This window comes from Myotis myotis, unplaced genomic scaffold (genome assembly GCF_014108235.1).
Source record: "Myotis myotis isolate mMyoMyo1 unplaced genomic scaffold, mMyoMyo1.p scaffold_m19_p_45, whole genome shotgun sequence".
In the NCBI taxonomy this organism is placed as follows: Eukaryota; Metazoa; Chordata; class Mammalia; order Chiroptera; family Vespertilionidae; genus Myotis; species Myotis myotis.
Window position 1 is genome coordinate 415,970 of NW_023416352.1, and position 25,446 is coordinate 441,415.

The window sequence follows — 25,446 nt, forward strand, 5'->3', positions numbered from 1 at the left end:
ACTCCGAGACGCCTACTCCTTCCCCCGGGTGGTGCCCTGGCATCGAAGCCGAAGGGGTGCCATTTTGCTTGAGGGCGCGGGCCGGGACCGTCCGCTGAGGCCATGTTAGTGCGGGGCAATCTCATCCCTCTGCAGGGCACGAAGCGAGGTTCTGGGAAAGAGAAACCGGGAGAGGAAAAGAAGGTGAGAGAAGCTGTGCATCGCAACAGGCGCTGAGGGATTCGGGTTAACGGGTTGAGCCCGTCAGCGTCCCCGGGAACGAAGCGGTCTCAGACGAAACCACGAGTCACCGCCGGGAGAAAGCCTTCCGGGCTGCCATATTGCAATTGGGCAAACCGAAGCAGGAAAGGCTGGCCTGTTGGATCTTTGCCAGTCTCGGTGCCGAAGGGGCTAGGCCTGAGGGCGAGCCCTTATTCATTATGGTCAAATGATACTAGGCTGGTTGCCATGTCAGTAGCGGGCATGGCTTTCTTCTACTTCTGTGGAGAAGGTTGATTATAAGTGAGGGACTGTGGTCCCGAGTGTTTATGTGCAGGCCGCCATATTGCTGGGGGGGGGGGGTCACTCCATCTTTCTTGTGGGCAGTGAAGTCCCCGTGGCCGCCATCTTTGGCTCGGGCGGCCCCCGCGGAGGAGGCGGAGTGCGCAGCGCGGAGGCGGGCCAAGTGCCCGGAAGTGACGCTCAGCGCCGCCATGTCTTTTGAGGGCGGCGACGGCGCCAGGCCGGCCATGCTAGCTCCGGGCACGTGAGTGGAGGCGGCGTTGCGAGCCACGGGGTGGGGAGGACTCGGCGGTCGGAGGAGAGGGGCGCCGGGGGGGCGAGCCGCCTTCGGGAGTGACGGAGCCGGCGTGTGCCCAGGGGCAGAGGTCGCCCAGCGCCCGCTCGCTGAGCGCTGGGGAGCGGTGGCTGGCATGGACCGCCGGGTCTGAACCGAGACGAACCCTGGGCAGCCGTATCTTCCGGTCTCCAGGTCCATCAGGATTCTCTGACTGTGAACCTGGTCTCTAGGGTTGGGGGGTGCTGGGGGGACCGTCTCGGGACGCCCTCACCCGTCTGAAGGAGGGACTTCCGGCTCTGTCCCCCACCGGGGCGGGATTTCCTGTTTTCTTTCTGGAGAAGGGTCTCCGCTGGCCCCCGGGCGAGCTGGGGGCGTCTCCGGGCGGTGGAGAGAGACCCCAGGCAGTCACCCCGCGCGGGTCCGCGGGTGCATCCTCGAGTGCCTCCCACCTTCGAGCGGGAGGCTGGGGTGGCGCTTGCAGTTTGACAGGTGGTGGGAGCGGCGCTCCACTAGCCTCCCTCCTTCCTGGGGTCAGTTTCCTCACCTCCTGACCTTCTCCTAAGAGGCCAGTCCTCTCACCTCTCCCTGCCCTCCCGGGGGACAGTCTCCCTTCCTTTCCCTCTCTCCCTAATCTTAAACTGCCCCCTTGATGGGAGGGCCTTCTCCATCTCTCAGCGCTTCGCAGGGTGCAGGACTAACTCCAGCAGCTGTAGGGACTGGAGACTCCCCAAGTCTTGGTTCCTTTCCTCTTGGGTAACTGGTTCCAGTGAGTCCCCAGAGAGGTCTGCCTGGAACGCCTCGTTTTTGTGCATGCTCTGAGATGGGGGGTGGGGGCTCGCCCCCATTACTCTCTTTGCAGCCCGGGCGTTATGTTAAGGTCTAGGACAGAGAGGACGCTAACCCTGGCGATCCAAGGAAGTGAGAGCAGCAGGCCTAGCACTGCTAGGCTGTGTGACCCGGGACCAGTCAGTTCCCGGCCCGGCTTCAGGGTCCTCCCTCAGATGGGGTTGAGCGGCTGCGAGGCCCTGAGCACCTCCCACTTCTCTTAGGTTTTGGTGCTGGGCAGACAGCAGTGTCGGCCCTGTCTACCCTGTCTAGCTGGAGCCTCCAGGCCAGCGCCGGAAGCTCTCCGAGCCTCACTTTCCCCTTCTTGACTGGGAGGTTATGCACCTTTCCTCACAAGGAAGGCAGGGTGGCATCCGGTGTTCAGAAAAGGGTGTGGCTTCAGACCGGCTGCCTGGCCCTGGTCCCAAAGCCGACTCTCCCTGGGCCTCCATTGCAGTGTGAACGGGGTAGGGCTGCTGAGAGGGTGGGATGAGCACGTGGGTGGCACCCTTGGGCCCCTGCCTGGCACGAGGCAAGTGCTCCGGGGCCTGTCGGGACAGGTGCTGGTGGTTCTCTCATTGTGTGTGGCTTCGGCCAGGGTGAGCTCTGGGTGCCTCGTTCTAAAGAATGTTTCTTTATTGTTGAACCTGAGTGCCTCGGTTTTGAGAAACAGTTTTTTTAAAAAATACATTTTTATTGATTTCAGAGACAAAGGGAGGGAGATAGAAACATCAGTGATGGGAGAGAATCATTGATCGGCTGCCTCCTGCACGCCCCTCACTGGGGATCCAGTTGGCAACCTAGGCATGTGCCCTTGACTGGAATCGAACCTGGGACCCCTCAGTCCGCAGGCTGACGCTCTACCCACTGAGCCAAACCAGCCGGGGCTTAAGAAACAGTCTTGTAGGAAAGACAAAAGTTTTGCGGGCTGAACCCAGGTGCAAACCGGAGCTCGCACACCATTTTCTGACCAGCCCCACCCGCAAGCCGGTCGTGCTGGGCCAGGCTTGCTGCTGGCTCAGAGATGAGCCCAACAGGCCTGCCCTCAGGGACTCCCACACTGGCTGGGGAGATGGATGTGGATCCAGACAGTACTCCCCAGAGAGAGATGTCCTCGAATGGGTGTCACTCAGATATTGGGGAGTCCACAGGGCAATGTGTGGGGGCTGCCACGATCTAGAGGTGAGGGAAAGAATGACAAGTAAATGGAAGGCCCGTGGTCCAGATGTGGGGGGAAGGCACCTTGACCATGGCCTCAGAAGTCTGCAAGGGGCTGTGAGCTTGTCCTCGGGGTTCTGGGGAGGGGCAGGGCAGCTCCAGGCTGGAAGGAACCCAGCAGGGCCATGTGCTGGCCGGACTGGAGGCTGGAAGGCACTGGAAGAGGCTGGATGGGCAGGGCAGCGCTGTCCAATAGAAATACAATACTAACCGTACACCTAGTTCAAAATCCCCATAAGCCACGTTTAAAAAGTAAAAAGAAAGCAGATGAAGTTCATTTTCACTATGTAATTTAGTCAGTTTGCCTAAAATACCATTTCAACAAGCAGTCACCCTCCGATTGCTCTCGAGGTACAGTGGGGCCTTGACTTAGGAGTGTTCCGACTAACGAGTTTTTCGAGATACGAGCCGTCTCTTGGCCAATTTTTTGCTTTGAGTTTCGAGTTAAAATTCGGGTTACGAGCCAGCTTCAGATACCCCACCGCTAGTTGGCGCAGCGAACGTCACCGTGAACGCCACAGCATCAGCCCAGCATCACGTGTCTCACTCGTTCCACTTTAATGATTTGACATACGAGTAATTTGAGTTACGAGCTCCGTCACGGAACGAATTAAACTCGTAAGTCAAGGCCCCTCTGTATTTTGCCTCCCAGTGTGGCTCATACACACAGCACCTGTCACTTTGACCTGCCCCGTCTCCGGTGCTCCTCGCTCACCTGTGGCCGGTGGCTCCCAAAGGCCGGTCCAAGAGGAGAGACGGGGGCAGGGGGCACAGGGCAGGGCAGAGGGTGGGATTGGGCGGTTGAGGTCTGATGGGGAGGAATTCTAGGGGAGTGATGGGTTTGGGGGAAGATGCTGAGCTCAGCTGGGACAGGTGGATGGGAGGGTGGGTGTCTAGGGACAGGTGGACACTTGGGGCTGAGTGGGGTCAGTGCAGTCCACCCAGTCTCACCCCTTTGTCCTGCTCTGCCCCCAGGGCGCGGATGGCGTCCGGGCGCCCCGAGGAGCTGTGGGAGGCCGTGGTCGGGGCTGCTGAGCGCTTCCGGGCCCACACAGGCATGGAGCTGGTGCTGCTGACGGCTGCGCCGCCCCCGCCACCCCTCCCTGGCCCCTGCGCCTATGCAGCCCATGGCCGCGGGGCTCTGGCTGAGGCTGCCCGCCACTGCCTCCAGGACATCGCCCTGGCCCACAGAGCTGCCGCTGCTGCCCGGCCCCCCATCCCCCCACCAGCACCACAGCCACCCAGCCCTGTAGGGAGCCCATCCCAGCTTGCCCTGCCCAGGGAGGAAGACAAGGAGGAGGAGGACGAGCTGACAGAGACGGAGCCCTCTGGGGAGCGGCTGGGCGTCAGCGATAATGGAGGTGAGAGGCACGGACGTTGGGGACGGGGGTGGCCCTGTGCTTGGCAAGTTGCATGCACAGAAGGTTTTCTGGGAGGGATGGGACTTGCTTATCTCTGAGGCCTGAGGTTCTGTGGAAGCCGGAGTCTCATAGAGCCTGGGTGCCAGGCTGGCCTGCTGCCTGTGAGTCACCGTGTGATCTTGAGCAAGTCATTGTCCCTTCCTGAGCTTCAGTTTTCTTACACTGTGCTGGGTCCAACCTATGGGACTCCTGGTCTAGCCAGAGAACTGGAGACTGTGCCCTGTAGAGGCTGTGGGGTTGGGGGTAGGGGACCTCCTGAGCTGGAATCACGAGCAGAACAGGGTTTATTTCAAATCAGGATGCCTGATGTCTATGAGAACAAGATAGGCGTTAAGGGGGAGTCAAGGGCTGCCAGCAACAGCTGAGGAAGCCAAGGGAGGGAGCAATGGGCAGTTTTAGGGGGAAACTCGAGGTTGGATACTTCCCAGAGACTGGACTGTGACATTAGGGTTTTGAAGAGTGAATAGGAGTTTGCAGGGGGCTCAATAAATAGGAGTTACTTGTTCGTTTTTGTCACTCAATAGCTGGCTTCTTCACTATTGTGAGGAGAAAGCCTGCATAGGGTTAAGGGCACAGATCCGAAGCCATATGGCCTGAGTTCAGATCCCATCACACCATTGATGAACTGTGGGACTTCAGGCAGGTGGCTTAACCTCTCTGTGCCTTTAGGTTTCCATGATGTCAGGCAGGAATCATAATAATCTTATATTTCTCTCAGCCTGTATTTTGAGTGAGTTCATCCCAAACAGACCTTACAGAAGGGGTGGGGATTGTCAGGCCCATGGTCTGGCCCTGCCAAGGCATTAGGGGTGAGTTAATTAAATGACCAAATATAGCAGGCTAGTTTTTTAAAAAATATTTTTATTGATTTCAGAGAGGAAGGGAGAGGGAGAGAGAGATAGAAACATTAATGATGAGAGAATCATTGATCGGCTGCCTTCTGTAGGCCCCCTATTGGGGACCGAGCCCCCAACCCAGGCATATGCCCTTGACCGGAATCAAACCCGGGACCCTCCAGTCTGCAGGCTGACGCTCTGTCCACTGAGCCAAACCGGCTAGGACAGTGGTCGGCAAACTGCGGCTCGGCAAACCGCGGCTCGCGAGCCACATGCGGCTCTTTGGCCCCTTGAGTGTGGCTCTTCCACAAAATACCGACTTCTGCGCATCGGCCACAAAGTTTCAATCGCACTGTACGTGCATGTCCGCACATGGTATTTTGCGGAAGAGCCACACTCAAGGGGCCAAAGAGCCACATGTGGCTCTCGAGCCGCGGTTTGCCAACCAGGGGGCTAGGGAAAGCAGGCTAATTTTTAAGTTGGTAATTTTGTATGGCCCGTGAGTGATGTTATAAATATCCAAATGGCCCTTGGCAGAAAACAGGTTCCCTGCCTTACAGACTTCGTTCAGCCAGTTGCTTCCACCTGAGAATGTAACAGATAGAAACTAGATCTGTTTCTGCGGATGACCAGGCAGATAACCAGGGGAAGGGTGTTTGAGGCAGAAGGAATAGTGTTCCAGAAACCCCGAGGTTTGCAAGGGCCTGGCCGATGCAGGGAGCAGGGGGCGGTGGCTGGAGGAGGCGACCTGACTGGCTGGGCCTGTACCGCCATGCGCAGGGCTCTTTGTGATGGACGAGGATGCCACGCTCCAGGACCTGCCCCCCTTCTGCGAGTCGGACCCCGAGAGCACAGACGGTAAGTGTCCCAGCTGTCCCCATGCCCTGGTGGGGGTATGAGTGGGTGTCTGGGATGGAGGCAGGGGCAGAGGTGAAGTGTACCCCTCTCTCTCAGACGGCAGCCTGAGCGAGGAGACCCCCACTAGCCTCTCCGCCTACGCCGTGCCCCCGGCCTCAGCCCTGCCCACACAGCAGTACGCCAGGTCCCTGCCTGTGTCCGTGCCCATCTGGACCTTCAAGGAAAAGAGGACAGAAGCACGGTCATCGGATGAAGAGAACGGGCCGGTGAGGGGCAAAGGGGAGGTGGGAAGGGCTCAGGGCCTCCTCCTCCAGGAAGTCCTCAGACATGGGTGCCGCATTTCATAGGATTAATCCTACCTCCCACGTCACCAGGCAGGTTCTTGGGCCTGAGCCATGCAGTGTTGACGATCACGGCCTCACAGCGTGTCCCAGTGTCTTGTAGACAAAGCCTGCTCCCATTTCCAGCTCCGTGTATAGAGGAGATGCTGCACGCAGGCACAAGGATTTGGGTATCCCCTCCAGCTGGGGAAACTGAGGCTCAGGGGGACCGATCACCTTCCTTACACACCCTTGTCCGCTGTTCCTCCTGTTTGATCCTACATGTGCAGTTCCTGGGGTGGCCTGGGTGGGTCATCATCGCCCATCACTGAAGCTGCTGAAGCAGAGGGGAAACCGAGGCACCGAGAGTACATGTGACTTCTCCAGACCTCAGTCTGTAAGGGGCAGTGCTGGAGCGGCACCAGCTTCCTTTTGGAAGGGAGCTATGGGCTCCACGGGAGGCGGCCATGGTCCCAGATGGACCCTGCCCGAGACTCCTCAGTGTCCGCACTTACACTGGCGGGTCCAGCAGTGGCTGCCGCCCTGGGTACCGCTGGTGGGGACACTGTTAACGAACAACGTTCAAGGCCTGAGCTCTGGGCCCCGGACTGGTCTCTGAACGGGTCTTTGTCGGTGGCCTCTCAGCCTGCTGGGGGCCAGGCCCAACTCGGGGTGACAGGGACGGTAAGGGAGGTGGACTAGGTGGGGCTGCAGGCAGGATGACAGGACCCTCAGGCGGAGGCTGGCATGGAGAGGGATCCGCTCCGGCCACGTGGCAGCCTGCCCTCCTGAGCTGTCCCTGTTGATCTTCTCAGACCCTGTTTCAGAGGAGGAGACGGAAGCCTCCACCAGGGGGCGAGGTCCCTGTGGACAGCTAGGGGGTGGCAGTAGCCTGACTGGCACATGACTGGATCTCCCACCCAAACCCTTAGAGACCCTCCTGGTGCACACAGCCTGATGGTCAGCAGAGGAGCAGCACTTCCACTGTGAGAAGGAACTAGAACTCAGGGTCCAGGCCAAGGAGGGGAGAAGGGCAGGAAGGCTTCTTGGAGGAGGTGGTATTTGAACCGGGCAGGAAGGTCCTATATCGAGCAACTCAGGGTGAAGGGCCTTGCGGCTATGGACATGGCAGGGGCAAAAGTACTTGGAGGGTCCCCGGAGCCCAGGGTGCAGGCGCTGACCGCCAGGGTTGCAGTCTGAGGAGGGACACGTGGGCGCCATTGGGGGTGCTGACGCATCCATGTCGTCTCCGCAGCCCTCCTCCCCAGACCTGGACCGCATCGCGGCGAGCATGCGCGCGCTGGTGATGCGGGAGGCCGAGGACACCCAGGTCTTCGGGGACCTGCCACGACCTCGACTAAACACCAGCGACTTCCAGAAGCTGATACGGAAATACTGAGGCCCCGGAGAGAGCCTCTGGCCCCGTGTCCGCCGGTCCTACACTACACCCCGCCCCCCCAGGCCCGCCAATCGGAGTCCCATCCCTTTCAGCCTTCCACCCCCTTCTGCGCCAGGCGCGGGGCCTGTCCAGTGCTCCACAGGCTGTCGCCCCTTTTCCTGCCCAGCGACAGATTGTTTCTATTAAGGGACTGGCTTGCTCTCCAATCGGGAGTGGCTAGTTCTAAACCCTAAATGGGTGGACTCGCGTCGTTTTCTGCCTAGCGACAAGGGCTTTGCTCGCATGGCATTGGCTCTAACCCTGTAAAGAGCGTAGCCAAGGCCCAGGATTGGGTGGTGGCGCTCCACTTCAGACGGTGAATGGGCAGCTTCATTTGATTGGCTGGAGCCCTGTAAAGGTCTACACCAATCTGCCAGTCACCACGGGCCCTTCCTAAATTCTTCTACCTGATTGGGTCCAGCCTCCTGGGGGCGTGGCCAAGCCCTTCTGTGCCCAGGATGAGCCTGTGACCTTAAATTTAGGTTCTTGACACTACAGGGGCTAAGGTTTTTTTACTAAGTCCTGACAGCTGGGCTCTGGCCCCTCAGGGATGGCCCGGCCCTGCCCTGCGCCTGACACTCACTGGGTCCATCCCGTAACAGCCTGCCAATCGGAAGCCCGTCCTTCCATCCAGGACGTCCCCGGCTCCCGCCCTCTCCCCTTCCCCCACAGGTGCCTTAAAGGGCCCTTGTCCACCCAAGGTGGGGGCAGGGGCCCTCACTCTCCGGCCCTGATGTCGGGGGGAGTTGGGGGGTGGGGATCGCGAGTTGGGAGGGGCGCTCTGAGATTAAAGAGTTTTACCGCTGTTACATGAGCTTGAAATATGTTGTGGGTGTTCATTCAACGAACTTTCTGAGGTCGAATCAGCAGCATCTCATCGCTGTAAAGTCGGGAGTGGGAATTGTCCCCATTTTGCAGGTAAAAAGGGACATTCATGCGGTGGGAGTCCTGTGGACCATGACCCCCCGTCCCAGTCTTACGGGCAGGGAGGGGCTGAGTGTTGAAATCGGGATTTGAACCTATATAGTCCCAGCAAAGCCAGGACACCTCCCGCCGAGCCCAGCCCGGGGGTTTTCTGCCATAAAACAGCTGGAGGTTAGGGAACCGGTGCCCCTGGGCCGAAGGCAGGGCTGGGTCAGGCAGGCCGGTCCTCCGTGTGTCCTCAGCTACCGGCGGCACGCTAGTGGGCAAGACTCACACAGGGCTACCTACCACCCAGACACGTATGTTGTTTACGTGTATTAACTCCTTGAGTCTTCCCAGTAACTCCACGAAGTGTAAACGACTATTCCCACTTTACAGATGAGGAAACTGCAGCATGGGAAGTAGGGGTACTGTGGGGGGTGAGGGTTTCTTCGACTGCCAATGATCATTAAATGGGGAAGAAAACTCGCTGTAACTATTTCCAGCAACGGAAATGAAAATTCGCCTTCTCGGTGGAAATAGGATCTGCCACAGAGGCTCGCCACCCCCTACCGGCGTGAGCCTCACACTGCAGCCAGAGAGACGGCGGTCAGAGCGCGGAGGGGCCGCAGGGGCCGGAGGGCCGGAGGGGCGTGGCTTCGCCGCGGGTGGAGCTCCGAGGCCCCGCCCCCTCGTGCAGGGCCGGGCACTTCCGTCCGCAGAAGCACCGGAGCCGCCGGCGGAGCTGCGGGCCGAGTCCTTCGGGCCGGGCCTCCCGGGTCGGAAGCAGGGAGTGAGCGGAGCGCGGGTGAGCGTGGGGCCCAGGCGGGAGCGCGCGAGGTCCTCGGCCTTTGCCCTGGAACATAGGGGTCCCTGCTCCCCGAGGACCACCCGGGCGTCCCCTGGGAGACGGCGCGAGCCCTGGGCCAGCGAGCGGGTCGGATTTCCAGAGCTTCTGCGGCTGCAGGGAATTCCCGGTGGAGGGACGAGAGGAGGCGGGACTTCCTGTAGCAACTGAAGGCGACCTGCCACCCAAACCTCCACCCGCTTGCCCTTAGGCCGGCGCCCAGGATGGCGGGGATGGAAGCCAGGGGCCGCCTGTGGCTGGAGAGCCCCCCTGGGGGCGTGCCCCCCATCTTCCTGCCCGCGGGCGGGCAAGCCCTGGTCCTGGGCCGGGGCCCCCTGACCCAAGTTACCGACCGGAAGTGCTCCAGAAACCAAGGTAGGCAGGGGCGGGGCCCGAGCTGCAGGAGGTGTGGCCTGTTTCCGGAGCGGGAACACTTGGGGGAAGATGGACAGTCAGTTCAGGAAAGAACATACGTCGAGCCAACAGGCGGAAGTGTATGGTGCAGCCCGTCCTGGAGTTGGCAGTGCCTCAGGGGGCACAGGAAGAAAAGGCTGTGTCCGACCGGGATGCAGGCTCCTGGGGGGGGTGGGGGGGGAGCCTGTCCCGAGACCGTTGTCAGTGGGCAGAGCAGGATGCTCAGGCCGCCGAGAGCGGCGGAGTCAGGCTGCGACCCTTGTCAAGGAGAAAGCCCATCTCATGGCGGAAAGTCCGTGCAGCTGAGCAGGGACGAGTGGTAACGGCCAAGCCCCGGCCCTGCACCTGCCACCGGTTCTCTACAGAACAATGCCCGCCCTGCACCCAGGCCACGACCAGCGTCACAGGCAATCCCACGGCCCTTGTCTAGTTACTGCTTGTCAAGGGGCGAGCCAAGCCCATTTAGAAATGAGCTGCCGCCTCCTCCCCCTGAGTGGGTGCTGCAGCGCCGCCCTGTGGCCGGAAGCCGGCCGTGCGCCCGGGTAAGGAGGGATGTCAACCCGCTGGGATGCACAGCCTGACTCCACCCTCTCCACCCGCAGTGGAGCTGGTCGCAGACCCCCAGACGCGCACCGTGGCTGTGAAACAGGTACCGGTTCCTCAGCAATGTCTGGAGGTGGGGTCGGGGAGGGGCCGTCGGGAGCCTGTGGCTGGAAGGGAAGCAGGTGTGCCCACTAAAGCAGTCCCCGAGGTGTTGCCTCCTCAGCGGCCGCCTTCTACATCTCAGCTGGGTAACACCGGACACCTGCAACTTTTCCAAAGCCCTGATTGGTGGTGCACAGGGAAGAGGCAGGGCTTGGGGGTCTGATTGGCATGTAGAGAAAGGCAAGCCCTATCCTGGGTTGATTGGAGGTTGGGGGGAGGGGGGGCCGTGGAGCCGGTCCCAGCTCTTCCCTATTCCTTTGCAGCTGGGAGTTAATCCCTCAACTGCAGGGACCCAAGAGCTGAAGCTGGGGTCAGAGGGCTCTCTGGGGGTGGGGGACACGCTGTATTTGGTCAACGGCCTCTACCCGCTGACCCTGCGCTGGGAAGAGGCCCGCGTGCCAGAATCCCAGCCAGACACTCCACCCGGCACCCCTCCGGTGGCCCCAACCGAGGAGGAGGAGGAGAAAGAGGAGGAGAAGGAGGGAGAGGAAGAGGATGTTGCACAGCGGAAAAAGCGAATGCGGAAGTCATCCCCTGGCTGGGAGAGCTTCGAGAAGCTGCTAGTGTTCACCGCACCCGGGGTGAAGGCCCGGAGCAAGGTGAGGGCCAAGCTGGGACCTGAGGGAGCCACCGACTCCTGGGGATGCAGCCCCAAGCTTGCTGTGCGCCCCTGGGCAGGTCACTTAACCTCTCTGAGCCTTCACTTTTCTGAGAAATGGACCTGATAAATTCAGGGGTTGTAAGCATTGAGGGAATCGATGTATATCCGCTCCTGCCTGATCCACGGTAACCACCCTGTAACCATAGCAACAATTGGGATTATTTTAGCAGGAGCTATTATGATGAGTATTTCTTAGGTCCAGAGAGATGCTAATCCATATGCTGTTACACCACGTTGAGCCCCGTTTTTCTCACCAGTAAAATGGGGACTCCATGAAAACCAGGGGGCAGGGCCCGATGTGCAGTTAGCACCTGAGCCTTAGCTTTTGTCTCCTTTCCATGGTTGTTAGCCCTTCGAGGTGGAGGCGGTCAGGGTAGTAAATGAACTCCGTTGTAAAGATGGGGAACACTGAGGGTGTAGGGGGAATAGGAGCAGTAAAGGAAGATTTCAGGCTCTGCATCAGGCATCGGGGATGCCTCCTCGCTGTGCTTGTCATCACATAAGATGTATAGGCTCCTCTGCCTCACAGGGTTCATGTGGACCAGCCTGTGAATGAGGGGGTCAGAGGTGTCACTGTTCTTTTCTTGGTGATGCCAGGTGGCCGGCTTTGATCTGGATGGGACCCTCATCACCACACGCTCTGGGAAGGTCTTTCCCACCGGCCCCACTGACTGGAGGTGATAAGCAGGACAAGGGGGTGAGTGAGGCTCCCTCCGGGCCCCAGGTCACCTTGCACTTTCCTGCCCACCCTAGGATCTTGTACCTAGAGATTCCACGTAAGCTCCGGGAGCTGGACGCCGACGGCTACAAGGTGTGTGTGTGTGTGTGTGTGTGTGTGTACACGCGTGCGCCCGTGGGCCCCAGCTGTGGGGCAGGCTGGGGCATGGTGAGGGCACTGAGACATACGCATCTGCTCCCCAGCTGGTGATCTTCACCAACCAGATGGGCATTGGGCGTGGGAAGGTGTCCGCAGAGGAGTTCAAGGCCAAGGTGGAGGCTGTGCTGGAAAAGCTGGGAGTCCCCTTTCAGGTACAGCTGCCAGGAGGCTGCATGGGGACAGAGCCCAGAGAGGGGCCGGGTCCTGGGTGTGATTATGGGAGAGAAACCCATCGGAAGTGGCAAGTTTGGGGGCAGGGGGAGCGCTCCTGATGGGTGGGGAGGGTGGAGCCTCCTCGGGCCTGAATGTCCTGGACGGACTTGGGTGCTGGAGCGGGAATGGTGTCTGACCCCACCTGGTCCGCAGGTGCTGGTGGCCACGCACGCTGGCCTGTACCGGAAGCCAGTGATCGGCATGTGGGACCATCTGCGGGAGCAGGTGAGCCACGCCCCCCACCGCTCTCCTCTCCCCTCAAAGCCCCACTCCCTGACCAGCCTCCGCCCTCTGGGTCAGGGTCCCTGGCACCCTCTCCTCTCCCGTCGTCCCGCCTTCTCAGTGTTGGCATGAAAGGCCAGTGATCTTCAACCGAGAAGCAGGGCGGTGGTCAGTCCTCAACCCCTTCATTCGATTGATGTCCCATAGCTTCGCCCCTGCCAGGGAGGGTGCAGACGGTAGAACAGCGGAGGCAGCGAGGCCAAAGCCAGGGTGGAGGTCTGTCCGGTGCCACTGGATCAAGGGCTAAAGGGCAAGGGAGGGAGCCAGGGGGAGTCTAGGTTCTGAAGAATCTTCCAGACCAGAGTCCCAGCAAGTGCGAAGTCTGAGCCCCGAGTGCGCAGGGACAGTCGGTGAGGAGGCCCTTATGGCCGAGGGGAGGGAGGGGGGCAGGCAGGGCCGCCTGTGGACGCTCTGGGCCGGACCTCACTGGGGGAGGGTTGTCAAAAGAAGTGGGACCGGCGCCCTCTGGCGGCCGAGAGAGAACATGTCAGGGGAGCCCAGCAGGGGAGTCAGCCCAGACTGAGGCGGCCCCTGCTCCGCGGAGCCCTTGCCGCTCTGGGGGGAACAGGTGTGGGCGCTCCTTAGGCCCGTTGTCTGTCTCCTGCCCCCCCCCCCCCCAGGCCAACGAGGGTGTGCCCATCTCCATTGGGGACAGCGTCTTCGTGGGAGGTAAGGCCCGGGGTGGGGGACTGTGGCCCGCGGGGCTGGCGGTGGGGCTGATGGTGGGGCTGAAGGTGGGGCTGGCGGTGGGGCTGATGGTGGGGCTGGCGGTGGGGCTGGTGGGGCGGTGGGGCTGGCGGCGGGGCGGTGGGGCTGGCGGTGGGGCTGATGGTGGGGCTGAAGGTGGGGCTGGCGGTGGGGCTGATGGTGGGGCTGGCGGTGGGGCTGGTCGGGCCCTGAGGCCTCTGGTGTGTCCTCTGTGCCTTCCAGACGCAGCTGGACGCACCGCCAACTGGGCCCCGGAGCGAAAAAAGAAAGACTTCTCCTGCGCAGACCGCCTAGTGAGCACCCCCGCCCGCCCCCTCCCCCCCCCCCCCCCCCCCCCCCGCCCCAGCCCGGCCCCCACTGGCCTGACCTGCCCCCTCCCCGCAGTTTGCCCTCAACCTGGGCCTGCCCTTCGCCACCCCGGAGGAGTTCTTCCTGAAGTGGCCGGCGGCCCCCTTCGAGCTCCCAGCCTTTGACCCGGTGAGGCCCGGGGCTGCGTGGGGGTGGGGGTGGGGGCGGGGGCGGGGCCTCCCTCCTCACAGCCTGTCTCCCCCAGAGGACAGTCTCCTCCTCGGGGCCGCTCTACCTGCCTGAGTCCAGCTCCCTCCTGAGCTCCGACCCTGAGGTGGTCGTCGCCGTGGGATTCCCTGGGGGTGAGACGCCCTGACCCCTGACCCCTAGGAGCTCTGACTCCCCCCCCCCCCCCAGCGGCTCCCACTGACACCCCCCCCCCCCCCAGCCGGGAAGTCCACCTTCCTCCAGGAGCACCTGGTGTCCGCCGGCTACGTCCACGTGAACAGGGTGAGGTCCCGCCCCTGCCCACCTCCCTGTGGATCTGTTCCCCTTGTGTGTGCTATCCCTCCCCCCTCTCCCCCATCCTAACCCCCCCGTGTACCCGTCCACCTGTGACCTGCTTGCTCCCTGTGCCCAGGACACCCTGGGGTCGTGGCAGCGCTGTGTGGCCATGTGTGAGGCGGCCCTGAAGCAAGGGAAACGGGTCGTGATCGACAACACAAACCCGGATCCCGCCAGCAGGGCCAGGTACCAGGGCCCCTGGAGGGGAGGCCCCTGGAGAGGGGGGGGGCCCAGGGCCCCTTACCAGCCTGGCCCTTCCCAACCCCAGGTACATCAAGTGCGCCCAGGATGCCGGCGTGCCCTGCCGCTGCTTCCACTTCAGCGCCACCCTGGAGCAGGCGCGCCACAACAACCGGGTGAGTGCCCACGCCCCGCCCCCTGCGCCCCCCACTCCCCCCTCTAACCAGCCTGCCTCTGCCCACAGTTTCGGGAGATGACAGACTCCTCTCATGCCCACGTGGCTGACATGGTCATGTTCGGCTACAGGTAGGCACTGCTGCAGGTGGGCCCTGTGGGTGGGCACGGGGCTCAGGGGCCTCGCCTCCCCTCACCGCCCTCTGCCACCAGGAAGCAGTTCAAGGCCCCAACGCTGGCGGAAGGCTTCGCCGAGCTCCTGGAGATCCCCTTCCGGCTGCAGGTGGAGCCGCAGCGGGAGCGCCTGTACCGCCAGTTCTCCGAGGGCTGAGCCGCTGCCGGCCCTGCCCCCCAATAAATGCTAGTTTTCTTTCAGCTTGGCCAGCACGTTGCTGGGAAGAAGGGGGGCACTGCTGCGGGCCTCGCCCCAGTGGAGCACGAGGCCCACCTGAGGGCGCACTGCCTCTCCTGGCCGCCGGCGCTGAGGACAGTGGCCAGTGGGCTTTTAAAAGACTTTATTGGGGAAACGTACATGGATGGCACTGTCCTCGGAGACGTCTCAGGGCGCTGTCCGCCGTCTCAGGGGGCAGCTGCGGTCTCCAAGGGCCCTGCTCAGAAGCATCCGACCTGGAACGGGGCGGAGGGGAGGGACGGTCTGGGTGGGGGCTCCCAGCAGCCCCTGGGCCCCCTACTGGGCGACCTGGACCCATGAGCTGCAGGGCCCTGGGGACCAGGGATGGCCTCCCCCTGCCCAGCAGAGCCCTTTCCTCCCTTCTGCAGGGGCTGCTGCCACCTGCCACGCATCTGGTCTTGTCAAAGCCAGGGTCACACTTCTTCCCAAACCCCAGCAGGCCACACTCCACATAGCTGCCACTCACCAGTGTCACCGGGGGCCTCGTCTGTGACTCCTAGAGGGGCCCAGGCCGGGGGTGGCCACTACCCCCCCATCTGTGGGGGAAGAAGCCAGGCGTCAGCAGCGGGACGGGCCGGAGGAGAAAGGCTCTGGGAGCCCTGCTCCCGCCTCACCCCTCGCTGCTGCTGCTCCTGCTCCAGGTTCCGCTGCAGGACCTGCTGCTGGTTGGCAATGACACGCCGGATGCCGTTGACGAAGTTGCTCTGGTCGTGGGGGATGAGGCCGATGAAGATCTTCTTCTCCGAGGAGTACAGCAGCATGAGCACGCGCACCTCGCACGAGGCCTTGTAGGGGAAGTGCACGCAGCCGGCCTGGGGGTGCAGGGCAGTGTCACGGGCGGCCCTGGTCACAGGTGCCCCCACCCTCGGAGACGGCTCAGGGCGCTGTCCTCCGTCTCGGGGGGGCAGCTGCGGTCTCCAAGGCCCTGCTCAGAAGCACACAGGCCGGCGTCCCTCAGCACATGAGCCGAGCGTGTCCTAACTGCTCTGTCCTCGCGGCCCTTTCCTGCTCCCACTTGGGGACACGGAGACGGAAGCCTAGAGACGACTGTCCCAGGCCCAGCTGACTCTGCACAGAAGAGCTCAGGATGCCAGCCCCTGCTGTGGGGGCGCCACAGGGGCAAGTACACAGGACCCAAAACGGGGTGCAGCGTTCAGGGTCAGCCACGCAGGGACCTCACTGGGAAGGACGCCCGGCACTAAGGCTCCCTCACCCATGCAACGCCCGGAAGCAGCCGAGCTCGGAGGCTGGGAGGGAGGGAGGCTGCCGGCCCAGACCAGTCAGGGACGAGGCTTCATGTAATAAGGATCCTGGTGCAGAAGGCACAGGGGGCCACGTGCTCCCCACCCAGTTCCCTGGCTCTTCCCTGCTCAAGGCCAGGGGTCGTCACAGGTCAGCCAGCCCAGGCTGAGCTCGAAGACTTGCAGGTCCCCAGAGCCTGGAGGGGAGGCCTGGCTGTCACCGCCTCTGGGACAGGAGGACAGGGGGAGGCCCGTGGTGAGCCGAGCCCAGTGCACGCCCCTCCCGCTGCCCCTGAGCCAACAGTGATGACAGACGCACCAGTGAGCGGGCGGAAGGCCAACCTGGGCACACGGGCCCTGAGCTCTGTGCTCTCCACTCTCATCACAAAAGAAACGCACAGCAGCCCCCAATACCCAGCCGCACGCCTGTGGCAACGCCAGCGACTCGGAAACAGGTTCCCCATGTGACAGACGTGGGAACAGTGGACAGCGACAGCGAGGGTGCAGGCGGGCCGTGGGGAGACTGAGGCCCAGTCCCACCAGAAGTGCCGCCTGACTGGAAGCAGACGCCGCCCCGCCTGGCCAGGGGCCTTCTGGAGCCTGAGATTTTACCCTGGGAACCTGGAGGGAGCGTGCCCGCCCCTGGGAGAGCAGGAGGAAGGGGCAGCGAGACCCTGGGAGCACAGGTGCTCCGTGAGGTCACCCCAGAGCTAAGTAAACGCAGACGCAGCAGAGGGGACAGGCCAGCGCGGGCCTGCGGGGCCCCTGCCCGGCACCTGGGGAACCAGGTTCCTCGTCCGTAAAATGGGTCAGGACAGCACAGCCTCGGGAGGCGCGTGGACCAGGAGCCTGTGCGTGGCTCACAGCAAACGTGACATCGCTGTGGGCTGCTGCCTCCCCAGCGGCTCTGCAGACAGCCCCTCGGTTCATCTGTCGTCACCGAAACGCCCTGTGCACCTGACTGTCTATCCTGCACTCGCTCCCGCCCAGCCGCCCACTCACAAAGCCGTTGTCCATGATCCGGCACAGGCTCTTCAGCGTCTCCAGGTCCTTGGTGAAGTGGAACTGCACTAGGCGGGAGTTCCGGAACAGCGGCACCAGGGTGGTCTGTGGAGGGGGTGGGACCATCCACAGCTGCCCCGCCCGCCCCGCCCCACATGGTGCCCGCTTCATCCCCACAGGCCTGTGACCCCCCCCCCAAAGCCAGGCCGGCCTCTCCGGCACCCGAGCCTGTCAGGAGCCTCCCTCCACCCAGCAGGCCCTCCTCCAGCTCAGCTCCCACGCCACCCCGGCCCCAGGTCCGGCCCCGAGCCGCCCGGCACTCACGAGCAGCTGCTGCGGGATGAGCTGCATGTACAGCTTCCTCGGCCACTGCTCCGTCCTCCTGCGGGCACCAGGGCACCAGGGCACCAGGGTCAGGAGGCCGGCCTCGCCCGGACGCCTCCTCCACCCCCAGCCCCACACTCACAGGATCTCGCCCTGGTTCACGTAGACGTGCGACGGCAGCCACCTCTTGGACCGACTGTTGGGCTCAGGCCTGGGCTTTGGGGGACAGGAAGGGGGGGCATCAGGAGTGGGAGGGGTCCTGAGCCAGGGGGGTGCGCGGGTCCCCAAGTGGCCGGCCGCCCGCCCCAGGGCTCACCTCCTGCCACTCCATGACTCCGCTCCACGCCAGGAACTTGTTGTTGACAATCTGCACTGGGCCCGCAACACCACCGGGTCCCACTGCCTACAGGAGGCGGGGCGGGGTGTGGGCTGGTGCCTCAGCCCCCCAACCTCCCCTCCCTGCCCCCGTCACCTGGGCCCAGCCTGCCCACCGCCTCCCCCCACAGACCAGCCAGGGTTTCTCAGCCTCCAGTCTGTCCACAGCCCCAGGCACTCCGAGAGCCGGGCCTGTTCCTCGCCTGCTCTCAGACCTCCCATGGCTCCCACGTGCCCAGGACAAGTGCCAACCCTCAGCCGGGGGCACAAAGCCACAGGGTTTGCCTGTAAGAACCGGCAGCTACAAAATGTCCCACACCCGGGGACACGGGAGAAGGGGACATTGGTAAGACGCCTGGTCACCCTGCAGGGCCTCCCAGCCTCACCCTACCCTCCATGACCAGTGTGCCCTGGCCTGCCCCCACCTCCCTCCCTCTCTACACCTCCTGGGAGCCACTGTCGTCCCTCCCGCCCTTCAATCTCACTGGCATGAGACACCCGGGCGCACCTGCTTGCGGGTGGTGATGACCTGCCGGATGGCGTTGACGAAGCCGCTCTGGTCGTAGGGAATGAGGCCCATGAAGATCTTCTTCTTGGACGAGTACAGGAGCATGAGCACGCGCACCTCACAGGGGGAGATGTGGGGGAAGAGCATGCAGCCCGCCTGGGGGGAGGTGGGCAGTCAGGGACCCCAGGGCACTGCTGACGGGGCGAATGCCCTTCCCTGACCCCACGCCTGCCCGCCATGGACAGAGGTCCATGAGCTGACCCCCAGGTCTCAGTGTGAGAGGCATGCACCTCACCCCCACCCTGAGTCAGGTCAGCCTGGGACCCACGTGTGGGTGTGGGTTAGGGGTCTGTCCCCCACACCACGTCTCAAGCCCGCCCCACGGAGCTGCTGAGGTCGCTGCCTGTGCCAGGGCAGCTGCCAGGAGGGCCAGCCACCTGCTGCCTTCCAGCTGAGATCTAAGGTAAGTTACCGCGTGTCTGGACCCGACTCCCCGTGAAACCTGTGCCAGCAGTGCACCCAGGAAATGCCCACAGTGCTCCTTGCCCGAGATGCCAGTGCCCTCTCAGTGGACGTGGGGGAACGTGAAGCTGACATGTCCCCACTGGGGTGCCGGACAAAGGGGGGAACACCTCCCACAACCCCCCGCGCCACCTGCCTGACGTCTGGTCCCCTGGCTCAAGCCCACGGCCCCTCCCTCACGGGACCTGCCTCTGGCCTCCCCGACACCTACTAGGACAAGAGTGATGGACAGGCCTCAGGGTGACGCCCACCGTGCCTGCAGCCGGGGCCAGGCACCAAGCAGGCCCTTCGAAGGCATCAGACAGGAGACCCACACGTCACCCCTGGCCTGACCAGGCCCTGAGGGAAGGGGGCCCACCTGGGCATCGGGGTCGGGGCACACACGGCACCCGGCCCCCCTCCAGGGGGTGGCCCATTCCACAGAGGATCAGGGGGACGCAGGGGACCCCAGAGCCGAGCCCTCCGGGCTTCCTGGGCAGAGGACTTGCTCCCACATCAGGCCACACCCCCTGGGGAGGGTGCTGCTCACACCAGGTCCGGGTCAAGTTCAACTCCTGACATCCGGCGTCCACATCCCAACACGTCTCAGCAGCTGGCCGTTACCGAGCACTCACTCTGCCCGCCAATCACCCACGTGACAGACCCCGCCTCCCAGGGGCCCCGGGAAAGTCCTGTCACCCACTTGCCGGGTGAGAAAGCCGAGCCCCAGCACAGACCAGTCCCTCCCGGCTCACTCCCGTCACCCCTTTCCCAGGCCCCTGGCTCACACCCGGGGAGCCCGAGGCGGGTGGGCGCCTTCACTCGGCTCCACAGACGGGCCGAGACCTCAAGCGAGAGCGACTCCCCAGCCCCTAGGAGAGCTCACCCGGGGCCCAGCCTCGGGCTGTCCCAGCAGAGCCGTCACCAAAGTGCCCGGGGGAGCCCCTGCCCCCCTCAGCCGCCCCCGCGCCGCCCACTCACGAAGCCGTTGCCCATGACGCGGCAGAGCCCCTTGAGGGAGTCGCAGTCCCGGTTGGTGAAGTGGAACTGCGCCAGCTGCGAGTTGCGGAACAGGGGGCCCAGGGTGGTCTGGGGGCGACAAGGGACAGCTGGGTCACCACTGGGTGGGGTGCCCTGGGGAGCAGGCTCGGGGGCTGGGGCGCGTCTCACCAGCAGCTGCTGCGGGATCAGCTGCATGATCAGCTTCTGTGGCCACTGGTCGGTCTCCCTGCGGGAGGAGAGGGTCAGGGGGGTCCTGGCCCCCCAGCCGCCAGCCCACTCGCCCGCCCTCCCGCCCGCGGGGACTCACAGGTTCTCGCCCTGGTTCACGTAGGCCTGGCAGGGGAGGGTCCGCTTCAGCTTCGCATTGGAGTCAGAGAAGGGCCTGCGCTTCTGTGGCAGGAGCGAGAGTCTCAGCTCAGACGCCCAGGAACCTGTGGGGCACCCCCACCACCCATGGGACGCACCGGGGCCCCGACTGGGACGCTCACCTCCTGCCACTCGAGGACGCCGCTCCAGGCCAGCAGCTTGTTGCTGAGCCGGTGCTCGCTCACCGCCAGGCCCCCGAGGGCCAGCCCCGGCGAGGAGGGCCCGATGGGGCCCAGGGCCCCGAACACCCGGGCACCTTGCTGCGGAAGAGGGGGGACCCCTGAGGCTGGGCAGCCACAAGGGCAGGCTGTTCCCCACCCACCCCAAGGGCCACCCAATGTTCAGACCCAAACTTCCCGCTCAGAAACACCCAGACCACGTCCAAACCCCTCAGACCCAGGGCTGAGACCCTGCCTGGCTGACCCGCTGCCCCAGCCACTAACATCCACCCACGCAAGGTCCCTCGAAGCCGCCAGCCTGCCCCCTCAGCCTTTCCTCGCTGGGCTCAGCCTGGAGCCCCCCCACCCCCCCCCCAGGAGGCGCCACCCACTCACCCTCCCAGCCTGATCCCTGGGTCCCTCTGCTGAGACCCAGCTCTCTGGGGCCCAGGGTCTCCTTGCAGCCCCCGCAACGCGCAAGCCCTCCTGGGCTGTGTCTGTCTGTCTGTCACACTGGGTCGCCCCATCCTGCCCACGCTCAAAGCCCTTCCTTCCAAGGCTCCTCATGACTAAGTCCAGACTCTCCCTCTGGTTCCCGCCAGCCTCTCCAGGCGGCGGCTGCTGCTGTCCCTCCCGCACCCCAGGGTGCAGCCATGTCAGGCTGACCCCAGGCGGGCGGAGACGCGGGGCCAGAAGCACACACAGTACAGAACCGCGCAGGGCGCAGGGCAGACTGTGGAGGAGGCGGTGACGACACCTGGAGGGTCTCGAACACAGCGGCTGGAGATCGTGTGCAGAAACCAGAACGTTCCAGCAACAAAACCCGGCAAAGCCACGCGCTCACTCACAGGGTCCTCTCCCAGCCACCTTCAAACCAAACATCTCAAAGCAAACACGCCAGCTCCCCAACTCCCGGCAGAGGAACCGTGACGAAGCTCCCTCCCAGGGCCCCAGGCAGCAAGACAAGCAAGTGAATAAAACACGGCGCCTGCTGCCTCCACCTCTTGGCTAATGGGCGTTTCCAACTTTCCTACAAAGTGCACAGGTGTCTCCGGGCAGGGAGCGTCTTACTGGGGAAGGGAGCTCGAAGCAAAAACACCTGAGCGAGCATGCCCTCGGTCTGGGGGAGAAGCCTGGTGCAGAGCGGGGTGTTCGCTGCCCAGGGTCTGCGGTGGCGGATGGGTCTCCACGCCCCTGGGTGGCGGCACCGCTGCCGGGCACAGGCCTCGGGAGGTGCAGTGACAGCACCCGGCCCGACAGACCCAGCGTCTCTGTGAGGGCAGGGTGACCCCCCAGGACCCGAAAGAGGTTTGGGTCTGGAGAGTGAGCACCCGGGCGCTGCCTCAGCCGGGAGCACCTGCAACAGCAGGGGGGCAGGTCCCGGCGAGGCGCAGGGCGACCCTAAAGGAAACGTCCCATCTGGGCAAGCGTCTGCGAAACTTAGCTTCGCCCCGACCTCTGCTCTGCTCTTTCCTGCGTGGGGCGCCTCGCCAGGACTCGGAAGGGGGGAGCCTTCGAGGAGGGGTGTTAAGGGTCCAGAAGTGCCTGTGAAACGTCGACGGGCCGGCTGGTGAGAGGGGAGGCAGCGCAGGACGGGGAATGTTGGGGGGGGGGTGCTCCGAGTCTGGGTGTCTAGAGGCTGGAGGCAGCTCGTGTGCAGCTGCCACAGCTCCGGGCCATGCACAGCGCGGGGCCTCGGGGGAAACGCACCTCGGCGCGAGCGTGCGAGCAGCGGGACGTGCGGCTTTACCGACAGACAGAGCAGCTTTGTTCAGGTTTTGAAAAGTACGTGCATGTTTTAAGGCCGGGTGGCTTCGTGCGCCGGCACAGCTCGATGTTTATGTCGAAGGTCTGGGCATCCCGCACCTGGGCGCGCGAGCAAACCCCGGGCGCACACGCCACGGGCGCCGCGCACAGCGCCCCCGAGTGCAACACCTGGGCGCGCGAGGGCAAGACGGCCCCCCTCGCCGCCGGCCCCCAGACCCCTCCTTCGTCTCCCCATTTCCTGTCCGGAGAGAGGCCAACTTTCCAAATGGAAAAACAAGCGCGCGCACCGACCGTCCACGGTCGGCCGCCAGCCCCCCACCCGCGTTCCGACCCGGCCGCGGAGTCAGCAGTAATTTGAGCCCGCCCCGCCCCCGTACCCCACCCCCGCCGCCCCTGCCCGAACCCGTAACAAAGGGGAGAGCCCGGCGCGTACCACCGAGGGGTTCCACGGGGGAACCCGACCCCCGGCGGGACCACCCTTCGGGGCCACCTGGGAGACCCCAGAGAAGAGGGGGCCGCGGACAAAGACGGGAGCCCGGGGGGCGGGGCCGTGGAAGGCTCTGGAAAAAGGGCGGGGGGGCTCACCATGGGAGGGGCCGAGCGGGCCCGGATCCGCGGCGGCTGCGGGCCCCGGGGGCTGGCGGGCCAGGAGCGTGAGCGGGCGGCGCGCACCGTGAGGGGCCGCGGGGGGCGGCCGCGACCCCCGAGGGGGCCCCCAGCGCCGGAGCGGTGCGGAGCGCGGCGCGGACGGACCATGACGGGCGCGGGCCGAGCAGACTGTGCGGATGCCACAGGCCGCGCAGGGGGCTGCGGGCTCCACCGACTGAGGGGCGCGAGTAGGCGGCTCTCGGGGAAACGGGATGGGCCGTACCAAGCGCGGGGGCCGCGCCGCCGAAGAGGGGTCGTCGCGGCCGAACCACTGCGGGGAGCGGGGGGAGCGCGGCGCATACCAAGAGCGCCGAGAGGGGCGTGGCCAGCGTGTACCAAACTGTGGCGGGGGCTCAGGGAGCGGAGGGTGTGCGGGGCGGGGAGCGAGGCGATTGGAAGGCACAGTGGGCCTCAAGCGAGGGCGGGAGGACCCGAGAGGACGTGTGGGAAACAACTTCAGGGGACCCTGGCGGAGGCCATACCAACGGGTGGAGGGGGAGTCGATAAACGTAGAGGACGATACCAAGTTGGCTCCGGGGTGAGGGCGGGATCCGGGAGATTTAAGCCCGAGTCCCCGACCCGCGAAGCCGGGGGACTGCAAGAGATTCCAGGAAAAGAGGGAGGAAAAAGGGCCTTCGGGCGGGGAAACCTGCCTAGAGATTTGGGGATACGGGTCGTACCATGCACAAGGGGAGGACTTCAGGTTTGAAGGCCGTGACGTGGCTAGGTCGGCAGGAGACCACAACTCCCAGCGGCCCCCGCGCGGCCAAGCCCGAACCTGGGCCGGGGGAGACACGGTGGGCCACAGCTGTGCGCCCATTGGCCCCGCTCCCTAGGCCCCGCCCACCGCCCTCTCGCCTCTGTAGCGCCGCTTCTCGCACCCGCCTCTCAGGACCATTCATTGAGTCTTTCATTCAAGTAAATGACTGCATGTTCACTTAGCAGTTGTGTAAGATTTCTTGCTTCAATTTCCCTGTTTCTTCTTTTTTTTTTAACCCTCACCCGAGGATATGTTTATTGGTTTTTAGCGAGAGAGGAAGGGAGGGAGGGAGACATGGATGTGAGAGAAACATTGATCAGTTGCCTCCCTTAAGGCCCGACCCGGGATCTAAAGGAAACCTAAGTATGACCACAGACCAGGTCTGTCAGAGCCCATGGCCCAATGGGGAACGCATCATCGCAGCTCTTGATGTGTGAAATAGAGCGAGTGCACAGAGAAGCCAGGAAAGTGACCTTTGAGCAGCCTGCGATTCTACATGGGCTGGAAGAGTGTTACGAAGAGGGAACAACAGGGTACAAATCCCAAACAAGGGAGGCCAGCGGGGTGGAGCGCAGTGGGTGGAGGACAGCAGTGGAAGTTGGGAGGGTCCAGGTGCCACAGCAGGGTCCCTGTAGCTTGGGATGGAATTTGGATTCTTGTCTCATTTTGCTGGGGAACTACCAAAAGGTTTCGGGCAAGGGAAGGACAGTCTCACATCTTAAAGAAATCGTTCATCGAATGCACAGAGGCATGCACACAGTATCAATACAGAAGCTGGGATCCATAGTCACCTCTGAGGAGACATGGCAGCAAATTGGGAGTGGGGGGCGGGGGCACAGCAGAGTGAAGGAGACTCCGTGTACTATTTCAGACGATTTGAAATTTTTAACATGTGTGTCACCTATTGAAAAATAATTTGAAATATTTAAAGCCTTTTTCAGGGACCCCTCTGGCTGCTGTGTTGAAAATAAGATTGTAGGGCATGAGTGGAAGCAGGAGGGCAGGAAGGGGACAGGCAAGAATCCCGGCGAGCCCTGGCCAGTGTTGCTCAGTGATTAGAGCGTTGGCACCAAAGGGTTGCAGGCTCGATTCCCAGGCTTCCCAGGCAAGGCCACGTATCTGGGTTGCAGGTTTGATCTCTGCCCCGGTTGGAAGCTTGCGGGAAGCAACCAATCACTGTGTCTCTGTCACATCTATGTTTCTCTCTCACCCCCTCCCACCCTCCCTTCCACTCTCTCTCTCTAAAAATCAATGGAAAAAGTGTCCTCCAGTGAGGATTGAATAAAAAAAAATTTTTTTTAAAGAATCCAGGCGAGAGGACACATGGGATGGGTGGCAGGCGGGCTTGCCGCAGTGGAGGTGGTCATTTTCACAATTTATTTTCAAGCTGGAGCCCACAGGACTTGTGTAGAGAGTGAGAGAAAGAGAGGGGCGAAGGTTTGTGCCTGTTCAGAGGTGTCATTTGGGGAAAGGGAGCTGACCACAGGAGGGACAGGTTGGGGCGGCAGAGGCGGGAGGCAGAAATCCCTACTTGCATTTGAGACGTTGACTAAGTAATGCAGACAGAGGAGTCTGGAGATGAAGCAGGGAGTCCTCAGCTTTTGAGGGGAGAATGAATGAGATTACAAAGATCATGTGTGTGGATGCAGACTGGGACACCACATCCCTTTAGGGGTCGGGCCCTGAGACAGAGGAGTGACCAGTAAATTTCAAGCAGCCCTGCTCTGGGTCCTATTTCCATCCTTGCTTGCCCCATCCACGCAGCCACCTGCCCAAGGATTTCCCAGGGCTAATGGAGCCCAGCCCTGAGCCCCCACTGTGTCCTAGACTGCGGCCAAATGGGGAGACAGGGATCTCTGAACCCAGACTTCA

The 25,446-nt window shown here is 63.1% G+C and overlaps 3 protein-coding genes across 7 annotated transcripts; 2 read left to right on the forward strand and 1 right to left on the reverse strand.

The window, feature by feature from the left end:
- The first annotated feature begins 38 nt into the window (after positions 1 to 38).
- Positions 39 to 8,508, forward strand: AKT1S1 (AKT1 substrate 1). Of its 4 annotated transcripts, none has more exons than XM_036307075.1 (5): positions 39 to 183; positions 3,797 to 4,182; positions 5,859 to 5,936; positions 6,033 to 6,202; positions 7,512 to 8,508. In XM_036307075.1, the coding sequence occupies exons 2-5, from the start codon at positions 3,804 to 3,806 to the stop codon at positions 7,653 to 7,655; spliced, it is 771 nt and encodes a 256-aa protein (XP_036162968.1). In that variant the 5' UTR covers positions 39 to 183; positions 3,797 to 3,803; the 3' UTR covers positions 7,656 to 8,508. The 4 variants fall into 4 exon arrangements, with proteins under 4 accessions (XP_036162968.1, XP_036162967.1, XP_036162969.1 ...); XM_036307074.1 differs by lacking the exon at positions 39 to 183 and adding an exon at positions 598 to 745; XM_036307076.1 differs by lacking the exon at positions 39 to 183 and adding an exon at positions 761 to 970.
- LOC118655358 (polynucleotide kinase 3'-phosphatase) lies at positions 8,487 to 14,885 on the forward strand. 2 transcript variants are annotated; one of them, XM_036307064.1, is made up of 17 exons: positions 8,487 to 8,612; positions 9,141 to 9,405; positions 10,461 to 10,507; positions 10,827 to 11,162; positions 11,822 to 11,901; positions 11,978 to 12,035; positions 12,146 to 12,253; positions 12,468 to 12,539; positions 13,217 to 13,265; positions 13,527 to 13,597; positions 13,689 to 13,781; positions 13,858 to 13,954; positions 14,041 to 14,102; positions 14,233 to 14,342; positions 14,425 to 14,512; positions 14,581 to 14,642; positions 14,724 to 14,885. In XM_036307064.1, exons 1-17 carry the CDS (start codon positions 8,505 to 8,507, stop codon positions 14,839 to 14,841), a joined length of 1,824 nt encoding a protein of 607 aa, XP_036162957.1. In that variant the 5' UTR covers positions 8,487 to 8,504; the 3' UTR covers positions 14,842 to 14,885. The 2 variants fall into 2 exon arrangements, with proteins under 2 accessions (XP_036162957.1, XP_036162958.1); XM_036307065.1 differs by lacking the exon at positions 8,487 to 8,612 and adding an exon at positions 9,656 to 9,819 and having other exon boundaries at positions 9,267 to 9,405.
- Positions 14,886 to 15,010: 125 nt separating this feature from the next.
- On the reverse strand, positions 15,011 to 23,203 carry PTOV1 (PTOV1 extended AT-hook containing adaptor protein). Its single transcript, XM_036307072.1, has 13 exons — positions 22,752 to 23,203; positions 20,364 to 20,501; positions 20,183 to 20,265; positions 20,044 to 20,101; positions 19,855 to 19,962; positions 18,373 to 18,528; positions 17,806 to 17,892; positions 17,632 to 17,705; positions 17,490 to 17,547; positions 17,166 to 17,270; positions 15,537 to 15,734; positions 15,389 to 15,458; positions 15,011 to 15,137 (listed from the first exon to the last, which is right to left on the reverse strand). The coding sequence occupies exons 1-12, from the start codon at positions 23,112 to 23,114 to the stop codon at positions 15,447 to 15,449; spliced, it is 1,440 nt and encodes a 479-aa protein (XP_036162965.1). The 5' UTR covers positions 23,115 to 23,203; the 3' UTR covers positions 15,011 to 15,137; positions 15,389 to 15,446.
- Between the last annotated feature and the right edge of the window lie 2,243 nt (positions 23,204 to 25,446).

Bases quoted from the DNA above. Each gene is read 5' to 3' on its own strand.
- PTOV1 (XM_036307072.1), bottom strand. From the start codon at position 23,114: ATGCGCCGCGCTCCCCCCGCTCCCCGCAGTGGTTCGGCCGCGACGACC. The intron at 18,529-19,854 runs GTGAGTGGGCGG...ACCTCCCCCCAG, and splicing joins GCGTCATGGGCAACGGCTTC to GCGGGCTGCATGCTCTTCCC. The intron at 17,548-17,631 runs GTGAGTGTGGGG...TGGTGCCCGCAG, and splicing joins GTGAACCAGGGCGAGATCCT to GAGGACGGAGCAGTGGCCGA.
- AKT1S1 (XM_036307074.1), top strand. From the start codon at position 693: ATGTCTTTTGAGGGCGGCGACGGCGCCAGGCCGGCCATGCTAGCTCCG. The intron at 4,183-5,858 runs GTGAGAGGCACG...CGCCATGCGCAG, and splicing joins GGGCGTCAGCGATAATGGAG to GGCTCTTTGTGATGGACGAG. The intron at 6,203-7,511 runs GTGAGGGGCAAA...TCGTCTCCGCAG, and splicing joins CGGATGAAGAGAACGGGCCG to CCCTCCTCCCCAGACCTGGA.
- LOC118655358 (XM_036307064.1), top strand. From the start codon at position 8,505: ATGAGCTTGAAATATGTTGTGGGTGTTCATTCAACGAACTTTCTGAGG. The intron at 12,036-12,145 runs GTGTGTGTGTGT...TCTGCTCCCCAG, and splicing joins TGGACGCCGACGGCTACAAG to CTGGTGATCTTCACCAACCA. The intron at 13,598-13,688 runs GTGAGCACCCCC...CCCTCCCCGCAG, and splicing joins TCTCCTGCGCAGACCGCCTA to TTTGCCCTCAACCTGGGCCT.